At 38.8% G+C, this 15766-nt stretch overlaps 3 protein-coding genes and 1 long non-coding RNA gene across 4 annotated transcripts in view; all 4 read right to left on the reverse strand.

Annotated features, from left to right (window-relative positions):
* The window catches only part of LOC106959738 (extracellular calcium-sensing receptor-like), a 6195-nt gene extending 5738 nt beyond the window's left edge, over window positions 1-457 (reverse strand). Inside the window, exon 1 of the mRNA XM_015052495.1 lies at window positions 441-457. Within this exon, the coding sequence (XP_014907981.1) occupies window positions 441-457 (17 nt within the window). The remainder of the gene's footprint in view (window positions 1-440) is intronic.
* Window positions 458-1174: 717 nt separating this feature from the next.
* LOC106959748 (extracellular calcium-sensing receptor-like) lies at window positions 1175-3895 on the reverse strand. The gene is made up of 5 exons (XM_015052506.1): window positions 3614-3895; window positions 2786-3535; window positions 2465-2692; window positions 2237-2360; window positions 1175-2084 (listed from the first exon to the last, which is right to left on the reverse strand). Exons 1-5 carry the CDS (start codon window positions 3866-3868, stop codon window positions 1180-1182), a joined length of 2262 nt encoding a protein of 753 aa, XP_014907992.1. The 5' UTR covers window positions 3869-3895; the 3' UTR covers window positions 1175-1179.
* Window positions 3896-8625: 4730 nt separating this feature from the next.
* On the reverse strand, window positions 8626-9322 carry LOC106959749 (uncharacterized). Its single transcript, XR_001427421.1, has 2 exons — window positions 9094-9322; window positions 8626-8988 (listed from the first exon to the last, which is right to left on the reverse strand). It is a non-coding gene; the product is annotated as an uncharacterized LOC106959749 (long non-coding RNA).
* A 46-nt stretch (window positions 9323-9368) lies between these two features.
* On the reverse strand, window positions 9369-11741 carry LOC106959739 (extracellular calcium-sensing receptor-like). The gene is made up of 6 exons (XM_015052496.1): window positions 11719-11741; window positions 11041-11329; window positions 10213-10962; window positions 9892-10119; window positions 9664-9787; window positions 9369-9511 (listed from the first exon to the last, which is right to left on the reverse strand). The coding sequence occupies exons 1-6, from the start codon at window positions 11739-11741 to the stop codon at window positions 9369-9371; spliced, it is 1557 nt and encodes a 518-aa protein (XP_014907982.1).
* Window positions 11742-15766: the final 4025 nt, after the last annotated feature.

Raw genomic sequence — 15766 nt, forward strand, 5'->3', positions numbered from 1 at the left:
ATCAGGCTCCCAGACTGCGCTGTATGCAGACAGGAGGCTGGTAAAAATAAGGACTCCAAGTACTGAGGACATGTTTATGTTGGTGTTTCCTAAGAGTCTCTCAAGTCAATATGTTTGCTTATTAATGTAGCTGATGACAAGACTCTATCTTTTTTATCACCCAATCAGAAAAATGTGGGACGGCCGTGACTGGAGCTCGTCATTGTGTTATCGTCTGAGAATATTGTGCTTTGATAGATAATGCATAGAAATGTGGTCGTTTCTAAAATAGGCTGTTGTATAAGATGGAGTTTAATTAAATGGATGCAACAGAAGCAATGTTTTAGTTTTTAACCTAATTGTTTTAATGTATACTTTCTTATATGTTAAGGCTCACACAGAAAGTGTTAAAAATCAACTTTAGTGAATGACTCAGATCCATCTGCATCCATAAAACGAACCAGATGTGTTGCTTCATTCTTCAAAGTGCCGATGCGGTGATGCTTCGGGGACAAAAGCTCTGCAGGCCAGACTCAAGTTGAACAGTTAAGGTTTTATTACAAACTTCAGCCAAAGTCAGCACCACCGAGTCACGAGGAAACCATGTTCCAATCACAGAAGATTACATGCTGTTTGGTAGGGCAATGGATAACATGTCACAACACCACATCTGGTTTTCTCCCCCCCATCATATGCATCAGACAGAGTTACTATTACATCCATGTTTTCCACCTTTGCCTATCTTTTCATGTGCTGGAGTCCATTTGTTCAGACTCAGTGCCTCCTGTCTTTGCCCGGAATATCTCCCAAGCACACCCCAAAGTCCTATTGTGTGGTCAGACACTACGCAGCTTGACCACGTCTAGAGGGCAAAGCATTATGGACTCTTTAAAAGATCATTCTCTTCCACTAAACCTAAAATGGATCATCATTGGCTGTTTTTCCTGGGATACTAACCATAAAACCTGATTTCAAATCATCACAGAAATGTATTGAGACATTATGTTGGCTTCAGTGTAGCTTCAGGTTTTTATTTATTTTCACACATAGTTGTGTCTTTATGTTGCATTTTTACATAAGAAATTGGTCATATTTATTAATTTTATTTGAATAAACATACAAGTCCTAAAACGTAAATAATAAGTGTTTAGGAAAAAAAAAAAAAAAGTAAAGCAAAGATTGTGTATCATATGAAACTAACTAGTGTTGTGTTTTTCCCAGCAGGTGTTTCTTTGTGTTCAGCTCAGGCCTCACAACTAGAATAAAGCATTTCGGTGCAAATATACAAAACAGTATCCCATAACTTGATGCTAGAATAGCAAATATCTCCACAGCTACGGTGAGATTTCCAGGAGAGCTGACATAAGCTGGGATGAAGGTGATCCAGACGGCACAGAAAATTAACATACTGAAGGTGATGTGTTTGGCCTCATTGAAGGTATCTGGCAACTTTCTGGCTAAGAAAGCAAGGACAAAACACAGCAAGGCAAGGAATCCAACGTATCCCAACACAGCCCAAAAGCCAACAGGTGATCCCAGAGCGCACTCGAGGATTATCTTCTCCTTATAATAATGCATATTTTTGTAAGGAAAGGGCGATTTTATTGTTAACCACAGGATGCAAATTATGACCTGTATAAAAGTGAAAAACAAAACAGTGAGTCTCTGCTGTGCAGGCCCAAACCATTTCATCACGTTGCTGCCTGGAAGTGTAGCTTTAAAGGCCATCAGGACCACGATTGTTTTCCCAAGAATACAAGAGATGCAGAGGACGAAGGTGATGCCAAACGCTGTGTGCCGCAGCATGCAGGACCACTCGGTGGGCTGGCCGATAAAGGTTAAAGAACACAAGAAACACAGAGACAAGGAGAACAGCAACAGGAAGCTGAGCTCAGAGTTGTTTGCCTTCACCAGTGGAGTGTCCTTATTGACTAAAAACAGTGTGGCTACTATTAAAGTTAGCAGCAAACCAAACATAGTAAAAACCACCAGTATTTTGCCCATAACCTCGGTGAAAGAAAGAAACTCAATGTTTTTGGGTAAACATGCATCTCTGTTCTGATTGGACCAATATGCTTCAGGGCACTTTTTGCAGTCGTTAGAATCTGCAACAAAAAGTGATATTATCATTCTATTTACATCAGATACATCCTAATAACATTAATAACTGACTGTATAGCAGCTAATCTGAACATGATGCACACGCTTAAGCAGGTAAAGTGTGCACGAATGCTGGTGTGAATTAGGACTGTGTTACCTGTCGTGTTGCTAAATTCTCCAACTGGACACGGCACACAGTCAAAGCAGCACGCATGCTTTCCTTTTTGAAGGACTTTATGGGTTCCTGGACCACAGCTTTCACTGCAGACTGACACAGGTAGCTTTCAACAAACAAACAAACAAACAAATAAACAAACAAAGAATGTTACTCGTGATTAAAGTTTGTTCAGATTCTCTAAGCAATATTGTATTGTCAGATTTTTACCTCTTTACCTCCTCCAGACCATATAATGGCCTCTGTGTTAAGAGAAAACCCTTTGTCAGAGGGCAGGGAGGCGTCATAGTAACCAACGGGTTTAAACAGAACGGATCCATCTGATCCACGCTGCCAGTTCACCAACTCATATCTGTTGACAGCTGCTCCAGTTTCATCAAACCACACTCTTTCTCCACTCTTAATGGTGAAGTTCACCTGCTTTAGTGCCTCCACCACCTAAAATGCAGTAGACATCACTTTTTGTCAGAATTACTTCATATATAAAGACACTCATTCCAGTCTCCAGTATTTTTATTTCATTTTCCTTACCTCCCATGGCTTGATCTCCAGAGCCTTATCACACCCTTTTTTGTCTGAACACTTCAATATGTTGTGCAGAGAATGAGCCACTGCATAGATGGCTTTGTAAATGTTAGTGGGGTATCTCAACTTCTCCAAGTCATCGTCATGACCTTTAAGCTGAAACAGATCTGGATTCTCTTTGCAGGTTCTTAAAACACTTTCTCTGTTTGTCCCGTTGCACAGGAATTCTGTTTCCCAGAAACCTCTAACCAGAAAATCCTCCAGGCCACTGATATTGGCCTTTTGCACTGCAAAGCCCAGAGCACCTCCCAGCACACTGAAGCTGGTGGGAGTCACAAGGCTGTCCGCGGTGATCCAGGCCTCCACGCCGATGAACTGCCGTCCCGTGATGTTGTGGAGACTCAGCTGCTCTAGCAGGTTATTCATTTCCACATGGGCGAGAAAGCCAACAATCACTCGAGCGGTGCTCTTTTTTATCACCTCTATCACTTTCAGGAGTTTCTCCGGCTCTGCTCTGTCGAATTTCTCCGTGTACTCCACGCAAACTCCTTCCTCTTGGGCCGCAGAAAGGAAGATGGCCATCCCATTGTTGCCGTAGTCGTTGTCGCTGTTGACTGCTCCGACCCAGGTCCAGCCAAAGTGTTTGACCAGCTGCGCAAGGGCACGGCTTTGATAGAGATCACTGACAATAGTTCGAAAGAAAGCGGGATGCTCCTTCCTACTGCTCAAACACTCGCAGGTGGCAGAATGACTTATCTGTAGACAGGTGAACAGAACAGAAAACTGCACAATAAAGAACAAAAAGACATAAAAACTGATTCGGTTCACTCTTACCACTGGAATTTGAAACGGTCCAGTTGTGCGAGAAAGGACAATGGTAGAAGAAGATTCAGACTCTCCAATAATAGCATGAACTGCTGACTGACCAGAGCAGCCGTTTCCCAAAGTCAGCTCATGGCCGTTCATCAGAGCCATCGCTGCACGCATTGAGGATAATGTCGATGCACAGTTGTCATAAATCCGATATCCGATAGAAATATTGGGAAGGAGATCCTTTTTATTGTTTATTTCCTCAATTGCAAATATCATTGTCTGGGCAAATCGAAACTCCCTTAGGTTAATACTGAAAGAAGAATAGCATAGTAAAATATTATGTTTTCTTCCGACAAGAAGATCATGTAACACATTGCTTAGAGCTCAAAATCACCTGCTACACTTATAAGCTGTTGGTCTCTCTGTAAAGAAAAATGGAGGCTGCGTGATTTTGCTGTGGATGGAAAAGGCACCTCCGATCATCACATCTCCTTCTTTAGAAAGCACAGGAAACTCTGGACTTCCCTGTATCTGGCAGAGAGAAGCTGGTTCCCCCACTGTTACACATGCTTCTATTAGCCCGACCAGAATAAGCACTGTTGTACCTGATAACATTTTCATGTGGCTGGATACAGCAAGAGCAGAGCCACCCAGATCCAGGTTTTGTTCATGAATATAACCCACACTAGGATGCCCTACCTTCCTATTGACCAATCAGACATGTGGGACGGCCCTGGTTGGATCTGACCTTTTCTTAAAAAACACACACACCAAAAACGTATTTTACCTTTAGGGACAACACATTCAAGATTTAGTTATTTATACAAAAAACAAACAAACAAACAAAAAAACGTATGACAAGTTATAAAATGCATTGTCTTTAACTGACAGAAACCTAAACGGACAAACTAACTTCACATTTACATTAATAATTCAGTCATGATTATCATCAAATTCTCATTTTATTCCATGACAGGTTTGTCAATAATCATACTGAAGAAATTTAAAGACAAATGTCAAGTGAAGAATCCTGGTCCAGGTTCTGCCTGTGCATGAGTGGGTTCTCTCCGGGTACTCCAGCTTCCTCCCACAGACCAAAATCACAACTGTCTGGTTGACTGATCTCTCTAAATTCTCATTAAGTGTGTGTGCGTGTGTGTGTAGGTGTGTGTGTGTGTGCATGTTTCATTGTTTGCCCTGTCTGTCTCTGTTGCCCTGTGATGGACTGCCAACCTATCCAGGGTGAACCTCGCCTCTCGCCCATTGACCACTGGAGATAGGCACCAGCATCTAGGCATAAGAGTGTTGGGCAATAGATGGATGGATTGATGAATATTTTTCTTCCTCACACCCAATTTGTTTCCAGGATCATTCGACGTGAGCTGGTTAAAACATACAAAAGATTATATCAGAACTTGGATCTTTTGATTTCTCTGGCTGGAAGAACACCTAAAACTCCTCTAGTTGTCTAGTAAGAGAGCCAATAGCTTGTTCCCAGATGTCATAAAAAAACGTCCTCTGGAGTAGGTAAATATTTTAGATTTTAACACTTTCACTCAGATGATTTTTCACATTAAAACACAATTATAAAAGAAAGGTTTAATTTTATCCAGCTCTGGAAAAAATTAGGAGACCACTTAAAATGATCAGTTTCTCTGATTTTACTTTTTATAAGTGTAAGGTTTTTAGTAAAGTGAACTTTGCTCTTTTATTCTATGAACTACTGAAAACATGTCTCCGAAATTCCAAGCAAACATTTAGTATTTATTTGTAGAAAATGAGAAATGGTCACAATAACGAAAAATATGCAGCACTTTCAGACCTCAAATAATGCAAATTAAAAAAAAGAGTTCATATTCATTTAGAAACAACAATACTAATGTTTTAACTCATGAATAATCATGAGGGTTTCAATGGGGTTAAGTGCAGTGGTCTTTCTTCCAGAGCTATATATTTTTTTCAGCGACTTTTTCTTTGGAGTTCAAAGGTTACAAAAAAGTTTGTCAATAACAATTGTATTTTTTCACTTGGCAGTTATTGTTAATAGCTTTTCATGGGTGCTATCCTTTTGAATAAAAATGTAGATAAATCTTATTTTAAATTCTACTAAAGCGTATTCCTATGCTCATCCACTTGCATTTACAATCATTTAAGTTGGTTTCTTTATATTATATTTCGTAGATTTCCAACAGATATATCTGATTAATGCAGTTCACATGTAGCAGATAAACATCTTTTTGTACTTGGGCCCAATAGTTTTCTAATATGGATTTCTGTCTATGTAAAATGTTTATTTCCTACTATTTTACCCAACATGTCACTTCAATTTGAAATCTGGACAGTGACAAGGGACTTAAAGTTGCACATCTGTCAACTGATCAAAATAAAAAAAAAAGTTAAACACAACTGTTACAGTAAAGCAGTGAGCCATGCGATATTTAATTTGATGTTTTTCTCTTTTACCGGCCTGAGGGACGTTTAGAGGTCATCCTATGTGCCTTTCAGTCCCTTCATTAATTAAAAAGGACATTGTTGTTTGAACATTTTATATCTATGAAACACCTTAGACCCGCTTGATTATGTCTTTTGGGAACGGATTTAGAAAAACATAAACAGTACATGTGCCTTGGGCATGGCTGTGACTTACATGCACTTTCCAATAACAAGCTTACAAACCCTCTGTAGAGTTCACGGTTCCATCCCAACAACATAATCTTCTAATAGTTTGACTTGGAAACTTTCCTTCAGAGTGGTTGCATCATAGTTTAATAATGACGACTAGAGACACTTTGTCTGTGCACAGCTGTCTTTCACTACAAAGTTGCTTTGTGATCTTGGTCAACTTGCAAAAGTTACATAATGTAAATACGTTTTTATTTATATAAACGTATTTATTATATTTATAGGGATAATTGACTTTTAAATTGTATGATGTCATTCAACCTTTGGGGTTTGAAAAAAATGTCCTTTTTATGTAGCTTCTGTAAATATCTGTTTTCAATTGAATGTTATTGAGTTGTTGAAATACTGTTGAAAGTTTAAATCAGGATTAAAAGGCCAAAAGGTGCAATTGGAAAGCCAGTCAGTTTACATATTGTATCTATGGCCTGTTGTGTTCATTTCAATGTGTAACAGCAGTTCTTCTTGATGTGGGCCAATCAAGATCCTAGCTACCAAATTAAGATGGTAAAGAAGAAAAGCCAGGCGAATTCATCCATCCCTTCCTCCGAATGTGAAACTTTCTCACCATAATTTGAGTTCAGATTTCGCATAATTATTATTCTCTAGAGATAAACTAGAGTCAGAGACAACAGATACCTCAACTTATTTGTTTAAGTACTAGCTTTCACTCTTTGGATCGTGATCTAACCTCCTGTGTCTTCATTTGCTTATTTGTAACTGGACAAACTAATATCAGTAAACCAAAAAAAAAAATAAATAAAATAAATAAATCTGGGCTTCACACAAATGTTCATTGAGATACAAGAACAATGGTCCCCAAAATGAGCAAACCCTGGTCCTACATTTTTAGGTGTCTTACTGCTACACATCTGACTAAAATAGCTGGATTAATAGGCTTCAAACTGTTATCTAGTTTATGAATAGAAATTTCTACAAGGTACCCACACTGCAGTTATGGAAATGATTTAAAAGGGACGGTGGCCTCCTCAATGCTTTAATAACTGGGTGTTGTTGTGCAGCCAGATGAGACATCTTTATTAGTTGACTTTGAAAACAACTTTTAAACTACTTTAAATGTACATGAAGTGTCCAGCTTTAAATACCTTCATATCCTTACAATAATTAAAATAGCTTACACTTTGTTTTACTTTGATAGATTCACCTGGAAGAGAAATACCATTACATGTTGATGTCATAAGGTCTTAGTAAACCTTTACTGAACAAGCATGTAGCTGTGAGGTAAGGCAAGGTAATTTTATTTATATAGCACATTTTCAGCAACAAGGCAATTCAAAGTGCTTTACATGAGTTAAAGCACTTTGTAGAGGGAAGCTGGGCTACCCTTATCCAGTCCTGTAGAATGTGGAAATTGGCTCAACAATTGTTTACAATTCCCACATCCCAGATCAGGCCAATGTGGATTTAGATAATGAGTTGAATGACACACCGTTTCAAACCAAGCATGTTTAATAACGGTGAAACAGAAATATATCATATACAATGCTGCCACCTGCTGACCTTATTGTGCTATTGCTGAAAACTGTTTGCAATTCAACTGAAAAAGTAAGGCAGGTAGGTGAATACAATAAGAAAGCACATGGCATCTCCCAAAAAAAGTTATGTGGTTAGACAGAGCATAAAAATCTAAATATATGTATTTATTGGTTGACAGTCATCCTTGAAATTAAATTCAAGAAACTGTTGAAATAGTTCAAAATAGAAGGTTTTCCCTGTGTACCTTGCCCATGGGACACATCGACATGTGGGAGGAGGAAGCTGGAATCGAACCTACAACCTTCCGATCACAAGACTACAATGGTGGACCATTGTGCTAACATAAAACTCTAGATTTTATGCTGTTGTGTTGAACGAGTAATGCATTCAAATCAGGTGAACATAGATCTAACAAGGGTTAGCTACTATGTTACAAAACAGAAGACCCTGATCAGCAGCCATCAACATATTGTGACAATTCTGACTGTGTGATAATTTACTCAAACTAAAATGGTTCATGATGGGAAAACTGTAGAGAAAATCTGCAGACAAGCCAGAGGCTGAAAACAGTGGAGGTTACAGTAGAGGTTTATGAGAGTTCCAGCTGAGTCCCACATACGATACAGTGGTTCGGCCCTGTTGCATGTATGTGAGTGGGTAGGCGGCGTATTAATGCGTGAGTGGGTTGAGCACATTTTTCTGTCCGCCACTCTATTGCCTACTACTTGTAAAGCGTTTTGACTGAAACACACTCGCATATTCACCCACAAAACAAACACTGGCAGGCTCAAATGGGAAGCAAACGTGAAAGCAAACAGAATAAAACTTAAAAAAACAGAAGGAGTGATTGTATTCAATGAGCAGGAGATTGAAAGAGTTGATTTACTGAACAGCAGTGTTAGAGTGTGAGACAAACTTTAACAGCAGACAATAACCCATGAGGGTTATTCCTTTTGGGACAATAATCCGTCTTGGATGAAGTGCATGCTGCACTGCCTGTTCACCAGCTGTGGTCCATCCAGCAAAGAACAAAGGGAAGTTTCCATCTCACTGCAGCCTTCCATGGAGCTCCAACAGTTAGAGGACAGAGGTATTATACCGACTGTGTTTGGTCTTTAGGTCACCAAACACGACAAATGTTGTCAGAGACCATGTTGCTGCTTTTGTTGCAGTTGAATGCTTTGGCAAACTCTGGGAAGTTCTGAAGGGAGCCCAGTACTCTAGAGTATACAAAGGAGACCGGTGTTAGCAAGTGGACTTTGTGTGTCAGAGGGTTCTGTACTTTAAAGTCATGAAGTGCTTATTTCTGCGCTTCGTGTTATTACCTGAACATCACTGGACTGTGTATATCCATTTTAATGGAAATAAGAGCTTGCTGTGGTCGATATGATCCACACCAAATCTTAAAGAGATATACAGGATGTAAAGTATCAGACAAGTAGAGCTTCATGAATTCAATTACAGATGCGTCAGGTATCCCACTGTATTTCTGGCACCCCATCCCAAAAGCATATCCATTTTTGCAAAAGATAAATAGAAATTCTTACATTTTCTTGAACTGCAGTGCCATGTTGTGTTTTTCTTCTATTAGTTGAGTTATCTAGACCTGNAACATAGTAAAAACCACCAGTATTTTGCCCATAACCTCGGTGAAAGAAAGAAACTCAATGTTTTTGGGTAAACATGCATCTCTGTTCTGATTGGACCAATATGCTTCAGGGCACTTTTTGCAGTCGTTAGAATCTGCAACAAAAAGTGATATTATCATTCTATTTACATCAGATACATCCTAATAACATTAATAACTGACTGTATAGCAGCTAATCTGAACATGATGCACACGCTTAAGCAGGTAAAGTGTGCACGAATGCTGGTGTGAATTAGGACTGTGTTACCTGTCGTGTTGCTAAATTCTCCAACTGGACACGGCACACAGTCAAAGCAGCACGCATGCTTTCCTTTTTGAAGGACTTTATGGGTTCCTGGACCACAGCTTTCACTGCAGACTGACACAGGTAGCTTTCAACAAACAAACAAACAAACAAATAAACAAACAAAGAATGTTACTCGTGATTAAAGTTTGTTCAGATTCTCTAAGCAATATTGTATTGTCAGATTTTTACCTCTTTACCTCCTCCAGACCATATAATGGCCTCTGTGTTAAGAGAAAACCCTTTGTCAGAGGGCAGGGAGGCGTCATAGTAACCAACGGGTTTAAACAGAACGGATCCGTCTGATCCACGCTGCCAGTTCACCAACTCATATCTGTTGACAGCTGCTCCAGTTTCATCAAACCACACTCTTTCTCCACTCTTAATGGTGAAGTTCACCTGCTTTAGTGCCTCCACCACCTAAAATGCAGTAGACATCACTTTTTGTCAGAATTACTTCATATATAAAGACACTCATTCCAGTCTCCAGTATTTTTATTTCATTTTCCTTACCTCCCATGGCTTGATCTCCAGAGCCTTATTACACCCTTTTTTGTCTGAACACTTCAATATGCTGTGGAGAGAATGAGCCACTGCATAGATGGCTTTGTAAATGTTAGTGGGGTATCTCAACTTCTCCAAGTCATCGTCATGACCTTTAAGCTGAAACAGATCTGGATTCTCTTTGCAGGTTCTTAAAACACTTTCTCTGTTTGTCCCGTTGCACAGGAATTCTGTTTCCCAGAAACCTCTAACCAGAAAATCCTCCAGGCCACTGATATTGGCCTTTTGCACTGCAAAGCCCAGAGCACCTCCCAGCACACTGAAGCTGGTGGGAGTCACAAGGCTGTCCGCGGTGATCCAGGCCTCCACGCCGATGAACTGCCGACCAGTGATGTTGTGGAGACTCAGCTGCTCTAGCAGGTTATTCATTTCCACATGGGAAAGAAAGCCAACAATCACTCGAGCGGTGCTCTTCTTTATCACCTCTATCACTTTCAGGAGTTTCTCCGGCTCTGCTCTGTCGAATTTCTCCGTGTACTCCACACAAACTCCTTCCTCTTGGGCCGCAGAAAGGAAGATGGCCATCCCATTGTTGCCGTAGTCGTTGTCGCTGTTGACTGCTCCGACCCAGGTCCAGCCAAAGTGTTTGACCAGCTGCGCAAGGGCACGGCTTTGATAGAGATCACTGACAATAGTTCGAAAGAAAGCGGGATGCTCCTTCCTACTGCTCAAACACTCGCAGGTGGCAGAATGACTTATCTGTAGACAGATGAACAGAACAGAAAACTGCACAATAAAGAACAAAAAGACATAAAAACTGATTCGGTTCACTCTTACCACTGGAATTTGAAACGGTCCAGTTGTGCGAGAAAGGACAATGGTAGAAGAAGATTCAGACTCTCCAATAATAGCATGAACCGCTGACTGACCAGAGCAGCTGCTTCCCAAAGTCAGCTCATGGCCGTTCATCAGAGCCATCGCAGCACGCATTGAGGATAATGTCGACGCACAGTTGTCATAAATCCGATATCCGATAGAAATATTGGGAAGGAGATCCTTTTTATTGTTTATTTCCTCAATTGCAAATATCATTGTCTGGGCAAATCGAAACTCCCTTAGGTTAATACTGAAAGAAGAATAGCAAAGTACAATATTCTGTTTTCTTAAGACAAGAAAATCATGTAACACATTGCTTAGAGCTCAAAATCACCTGCTACACTTATAAGCTGTTGGTCTCTCTGTAAAGAAAAATGAAGGCTGCGTGATTTTGCTGTGGATGGAAAAGGCACCTCCGATCATCACGTCTCCTTCTTTAGAAAGCACAGGAAACTCTGGACTTCCCCGTATCTGGCAGAGAGAAGCTGGTTCCCCCACTGTGACACATGCTTCTATTAGCCCGACCAGAATAAGCACTGTTGTACCTGATAACATTTTCATTTGGCTGGATACAGCAAGAGCAGAGCCACCCAGATCCAGGTTTTGTTCATGAATATAACCCACACTAGGATGCCCTACCTTCCTATTGACCAATCAGACATGTGGGACGGCCCTGGTTGGATCTGACCTTTTCTTAAAAAACACACACACCAAAAACGTATTTTACCTTTAGGGACAACACATTCAAGATTTAGTTATTTATACAAAAAACAAACAAACAAACAAAAAAACGTATGACAAGTTATAAAATGCATTGTCTTTAACTGACAGAAACCTAAACGGACAAACTTCACATTTACATTAATAATTCAGTCATGATTATCATCAAATTCTCATTTTATTCCATGACAGGTTTGTCAATAATCATACTGAAGAAATTTAAAGACAAATGTCAAGTGAAGAATCCTGGTCCAGGTTCTGCCTGTGCATGAGTGGGTTCTCTCCGGGTACTCCAGCTTCCTCCCACAGTCCAAAATCACAACTGTCTGGTTGACTGATCTCTCTAAATTCTCATTAAGTGTGTGTGCGTGTGTGTGTAGGTGTGTGTGTGTGTGCATGTTTCATTGTTTGCCCTGTCTGTCTCTGTTGCCCTGTGATGGACTGCCAACCTATCCAGGGTGAACCTCGCCTCTCGCCCATTGACCACTGGAGATAGGCACCAGCATCTAGGCATAAGAGTGTTGGGCAATAGATGGATGGATTGATGAATATTTTTCTTCCTCACACCCAATTTGTTTCCAGGATCATTCGACGTGAGCTGGTTAAAACATACAAAAGATTATATCAGAACTTGGATCTTTTGATTTCTCTGGCTGGAAGAACACCTAAAACTCCTCTAGTTGTCTAGTAAGAGAGCCAATAGCTTGTTCCCAGATGTCATAAAAAAATGTCCTCTGGAGTAGGTAAATATTTTAGATTTTAACAATTTCACACAGATGATTTTTCACATTAAAACACAATTATAAAAGAAAGGTTTAATTTTATCCAGCTCTGGAAAAAATTAGGAGACCACTTAAAATGATCAGTTTCTCTGATTTTACTTTTTATAAGTGTAAGTTTTTTAGTAAAGTGAACTTTGCTCTTTTATTCTATGAACTACTGAAAACATGTCTCCGAAATTCCAAGCAAACATTTAGTATTTATTTGTAGAAAATGAGAAATGGTCACAATAACGAAAAATATGCAGCACTTTCAGACCTCAAATAATGCAAATAAAAAAAAAAGAGTTCATATTCATTTAGAAACAACAATACTAAAGTTTTAACTCATGAATAATCATGAGGGTTTCAATGGGGTTAAGTGCAGTGGTCTTTCTTCCAGAGCTATATATTTTTTTCAGCGACTTTTTCTTTGGAGTTCAAAGGTTACAAAAAAGTTTGTCAATAACAATTGTATTTTTTCACTTGGCAGTTATTGTTAATAGCTTTTCATGGGTGCTATCCTTTTGAATAAAAATGTAGATAAATCTTATTTTAAATTCTACTAAAGCGTATTCCTATGCTCATCCACTTGCATTTACAATCATTTAAGTTGGTTTCTTTATATTATATTTCGTAGATTTCCAACAGATATATCCGATTAATGCAGTTCACATGTAGCAGATAAACATCTTCTTGTACTTGGGCCCAATAGTTTTCTAATATGGAAATCTGTCTATGTAAAACGTTTATTTCTTACTATTTTACCCAACATGTCACTTCAATTTGAAATCTGGACAGTGGCAAGGGACTTAAAGTTGCACATCTGCCAACTGATCAAAATAAAAAAAGTTAAACACAACTGTTACAGTAAAGCAGTGAGCCATGCGATATTTAATTTGATGTTTTTCTCTTTTACAGGCCTGCGGGACGTTTAGAGGTCATCCTATGTGCCTTTCAGTCCCTTCATTAATTAAAAAGGACATTGTTGTTTGAATATTTTATATTTATGAAACACCTTAGACCCGCTTGGTTAGGTCTTTTGGGAACAGATTTAGAAAAACATAAACAGTACATGTGCCTTGGGCATGGTTGTGACTTACATGCACTTTCCAATAACAAGCCTACAAACCCTCTGTAGAGTTCACGGTTCCATCCCAACAACATAATCTTCTAATAGTTTGACTTGGAAACTTTCCTTCAGAGTGGTTGCATCATAGTTTAATAATGACGACTAGAGACACTTTGTCTGTGCACAGCTGTCTTTCACTACAAAGTTGCTTTGTGATCTTGGTCAACTTGCAAAAGTTACATAATGTAAATACGTTTTTATTTATATAAACGTATTTATTATATTTATAGGGATAATTGACTTTTAAATTGTATGATGTCATTCAACCTTTGGGGTTTGAAAAAAATGTCCTTTTTATGTAGCTTCTGTAAATATCTGTTTTCAATTGAATGTTATTGAGTTGTTGAAATAATGTTGAAAGTTTAAATCAGGATTAAAAGGCCAAAAGGTGCAACTGGAAAGCCAGTCAGTTTACATATTGTATCTATGGCCTGTTGTGTTCATTTCAATGTGTAACAGCAGTTCTTCTTGATGTGGGCCAATCAAGATCCTAGCTACCAAATTAAGATGGTAAAGAAGAAAAGCCAGGCGAATTCATCCATCCCTTCCTCCGAATGTGAAACTTTCTCACCATAATTTGAGTTCAGATTTCGCATAATTATTATTCTCTAGAGATAAACTAGAGTCAGAGACAACAGATACCTCAACTTATTTGTTTAAGTACTAGCTTTCACTCTTTGGATCGTGATCTAACCTCCTGTGTCTTCATTTGCTTATTTGTAACTGGACAAACTAATATCAGTAAACCAAAAAAAAAAATAAATAAAATAAATAAATCTGGGCTTCACACAAATGTTCATTGAGATACAAGAACAATGGTCCCCAAAATGAGCAAACCCTGGTCCTACATTTTTAGGTGTCTTACTGCTACACATCTGACTAAAATAGCTGGATTAATAGGCTTCAAACTGTTATCTAGTTTATGAATAGAAATTTCTACAGGGTACCCACACTGCAGTAATGGAATGATTTAAAAGGGACGGTGGCCTCCTCAATGCTTTAATAACTGGGTGTTGTTGGGCAGCCAGATGAGACATCTTTATTAGTTGACTTTGAAAACAACTTTTAAACTACTTTAAATGTACATGAAGTGTCCAGCTTTAAATACCTTCATATCCTTACAATAATTAAAATAGCTTACACTTTGTTTTACTTTGATAGATTCACCTGGAAGAGAAATACCATTACATGTTGATGTCATAAGGTCTTAGTAAACCTTTACTGAACAAGCATGTAGCTGTGAGGTAAGGCAAGGTAATTTTATTTATATAGCACATTTTCAGCAACAAGGCAATTCAAAGTGCTTTACATGAGTTAAAGCACTTTGTAGAGGGAAGCTGGGCTACCCTGGAACAACCCTTGAATAAACAGGAAGAACATGAAACTCCACAGAAAAAGGTTCCAATAAGGTTGTCGACAAAAGTAACAGAGCTAACCTACACCACCATACAGACATGATCTTTATCATTTATACTGAAAATGTTATGATAATAAAATGCTTGTTTTGACCTGTGGTTGAAAGCGGGGTACCAGAAAATAGTTTCAACCTAAGCAGGAGGCATTCATGCAGTATGACAGCAGTGTTAATCCAACTAGTTGTATATGTTTGACTATGTGAGCCTTTATCCAGTCCTGTAGAATGTGGAAATTGGCTCAACAATTGTTTACAATTCCCACATCCCAGATCAGGCCAATATAGATTTAGATAATGAGTTGAAAGACACACTGTTTCAAACCACGCTATGTTTAATAACGGTGACACAGAAATATATCATATACAATGCTGCCACCTGCTGATCTTATTGTGCTATTGCTGAAAAGTGTTTGCAATTCAACTGAAAAAGTAAGGCAGATAGATGAATACAATAAGACAGCACATGTCATCTCCCAAAAAAAGTTATGTGGTTAGACAGAGCATAAAAATCTAAATATATTTATTTATTGGTTGATAGTCATCCTTGAAATTAAATTCAAGAAACTGATGAAATAGTTCAAAATAGAAGGTTTTCCCTGTGTACCTTGCCCATGGGACACATCAAGATGTGGGAGGAGGAAGCTGGAATCGAACCTACAACCT

Source organism: Poecilia latipinna, unplaced genomic scaffold, assembly GCF_001443285.1.
Source record: "Poecilia latipinna isolate Pla-1442-1.1 unplaced genomic scaffold, P_latipinna-1.0 Scaffold1115, whole genome shotgun sequence".
Taxonomy (NCBI): Eukaryota; Metazoa; Chordata; class Actinopteri; order Cyprinodontiformes; family Poeciliidae; genus Poecilia; species Poecilia latipinna.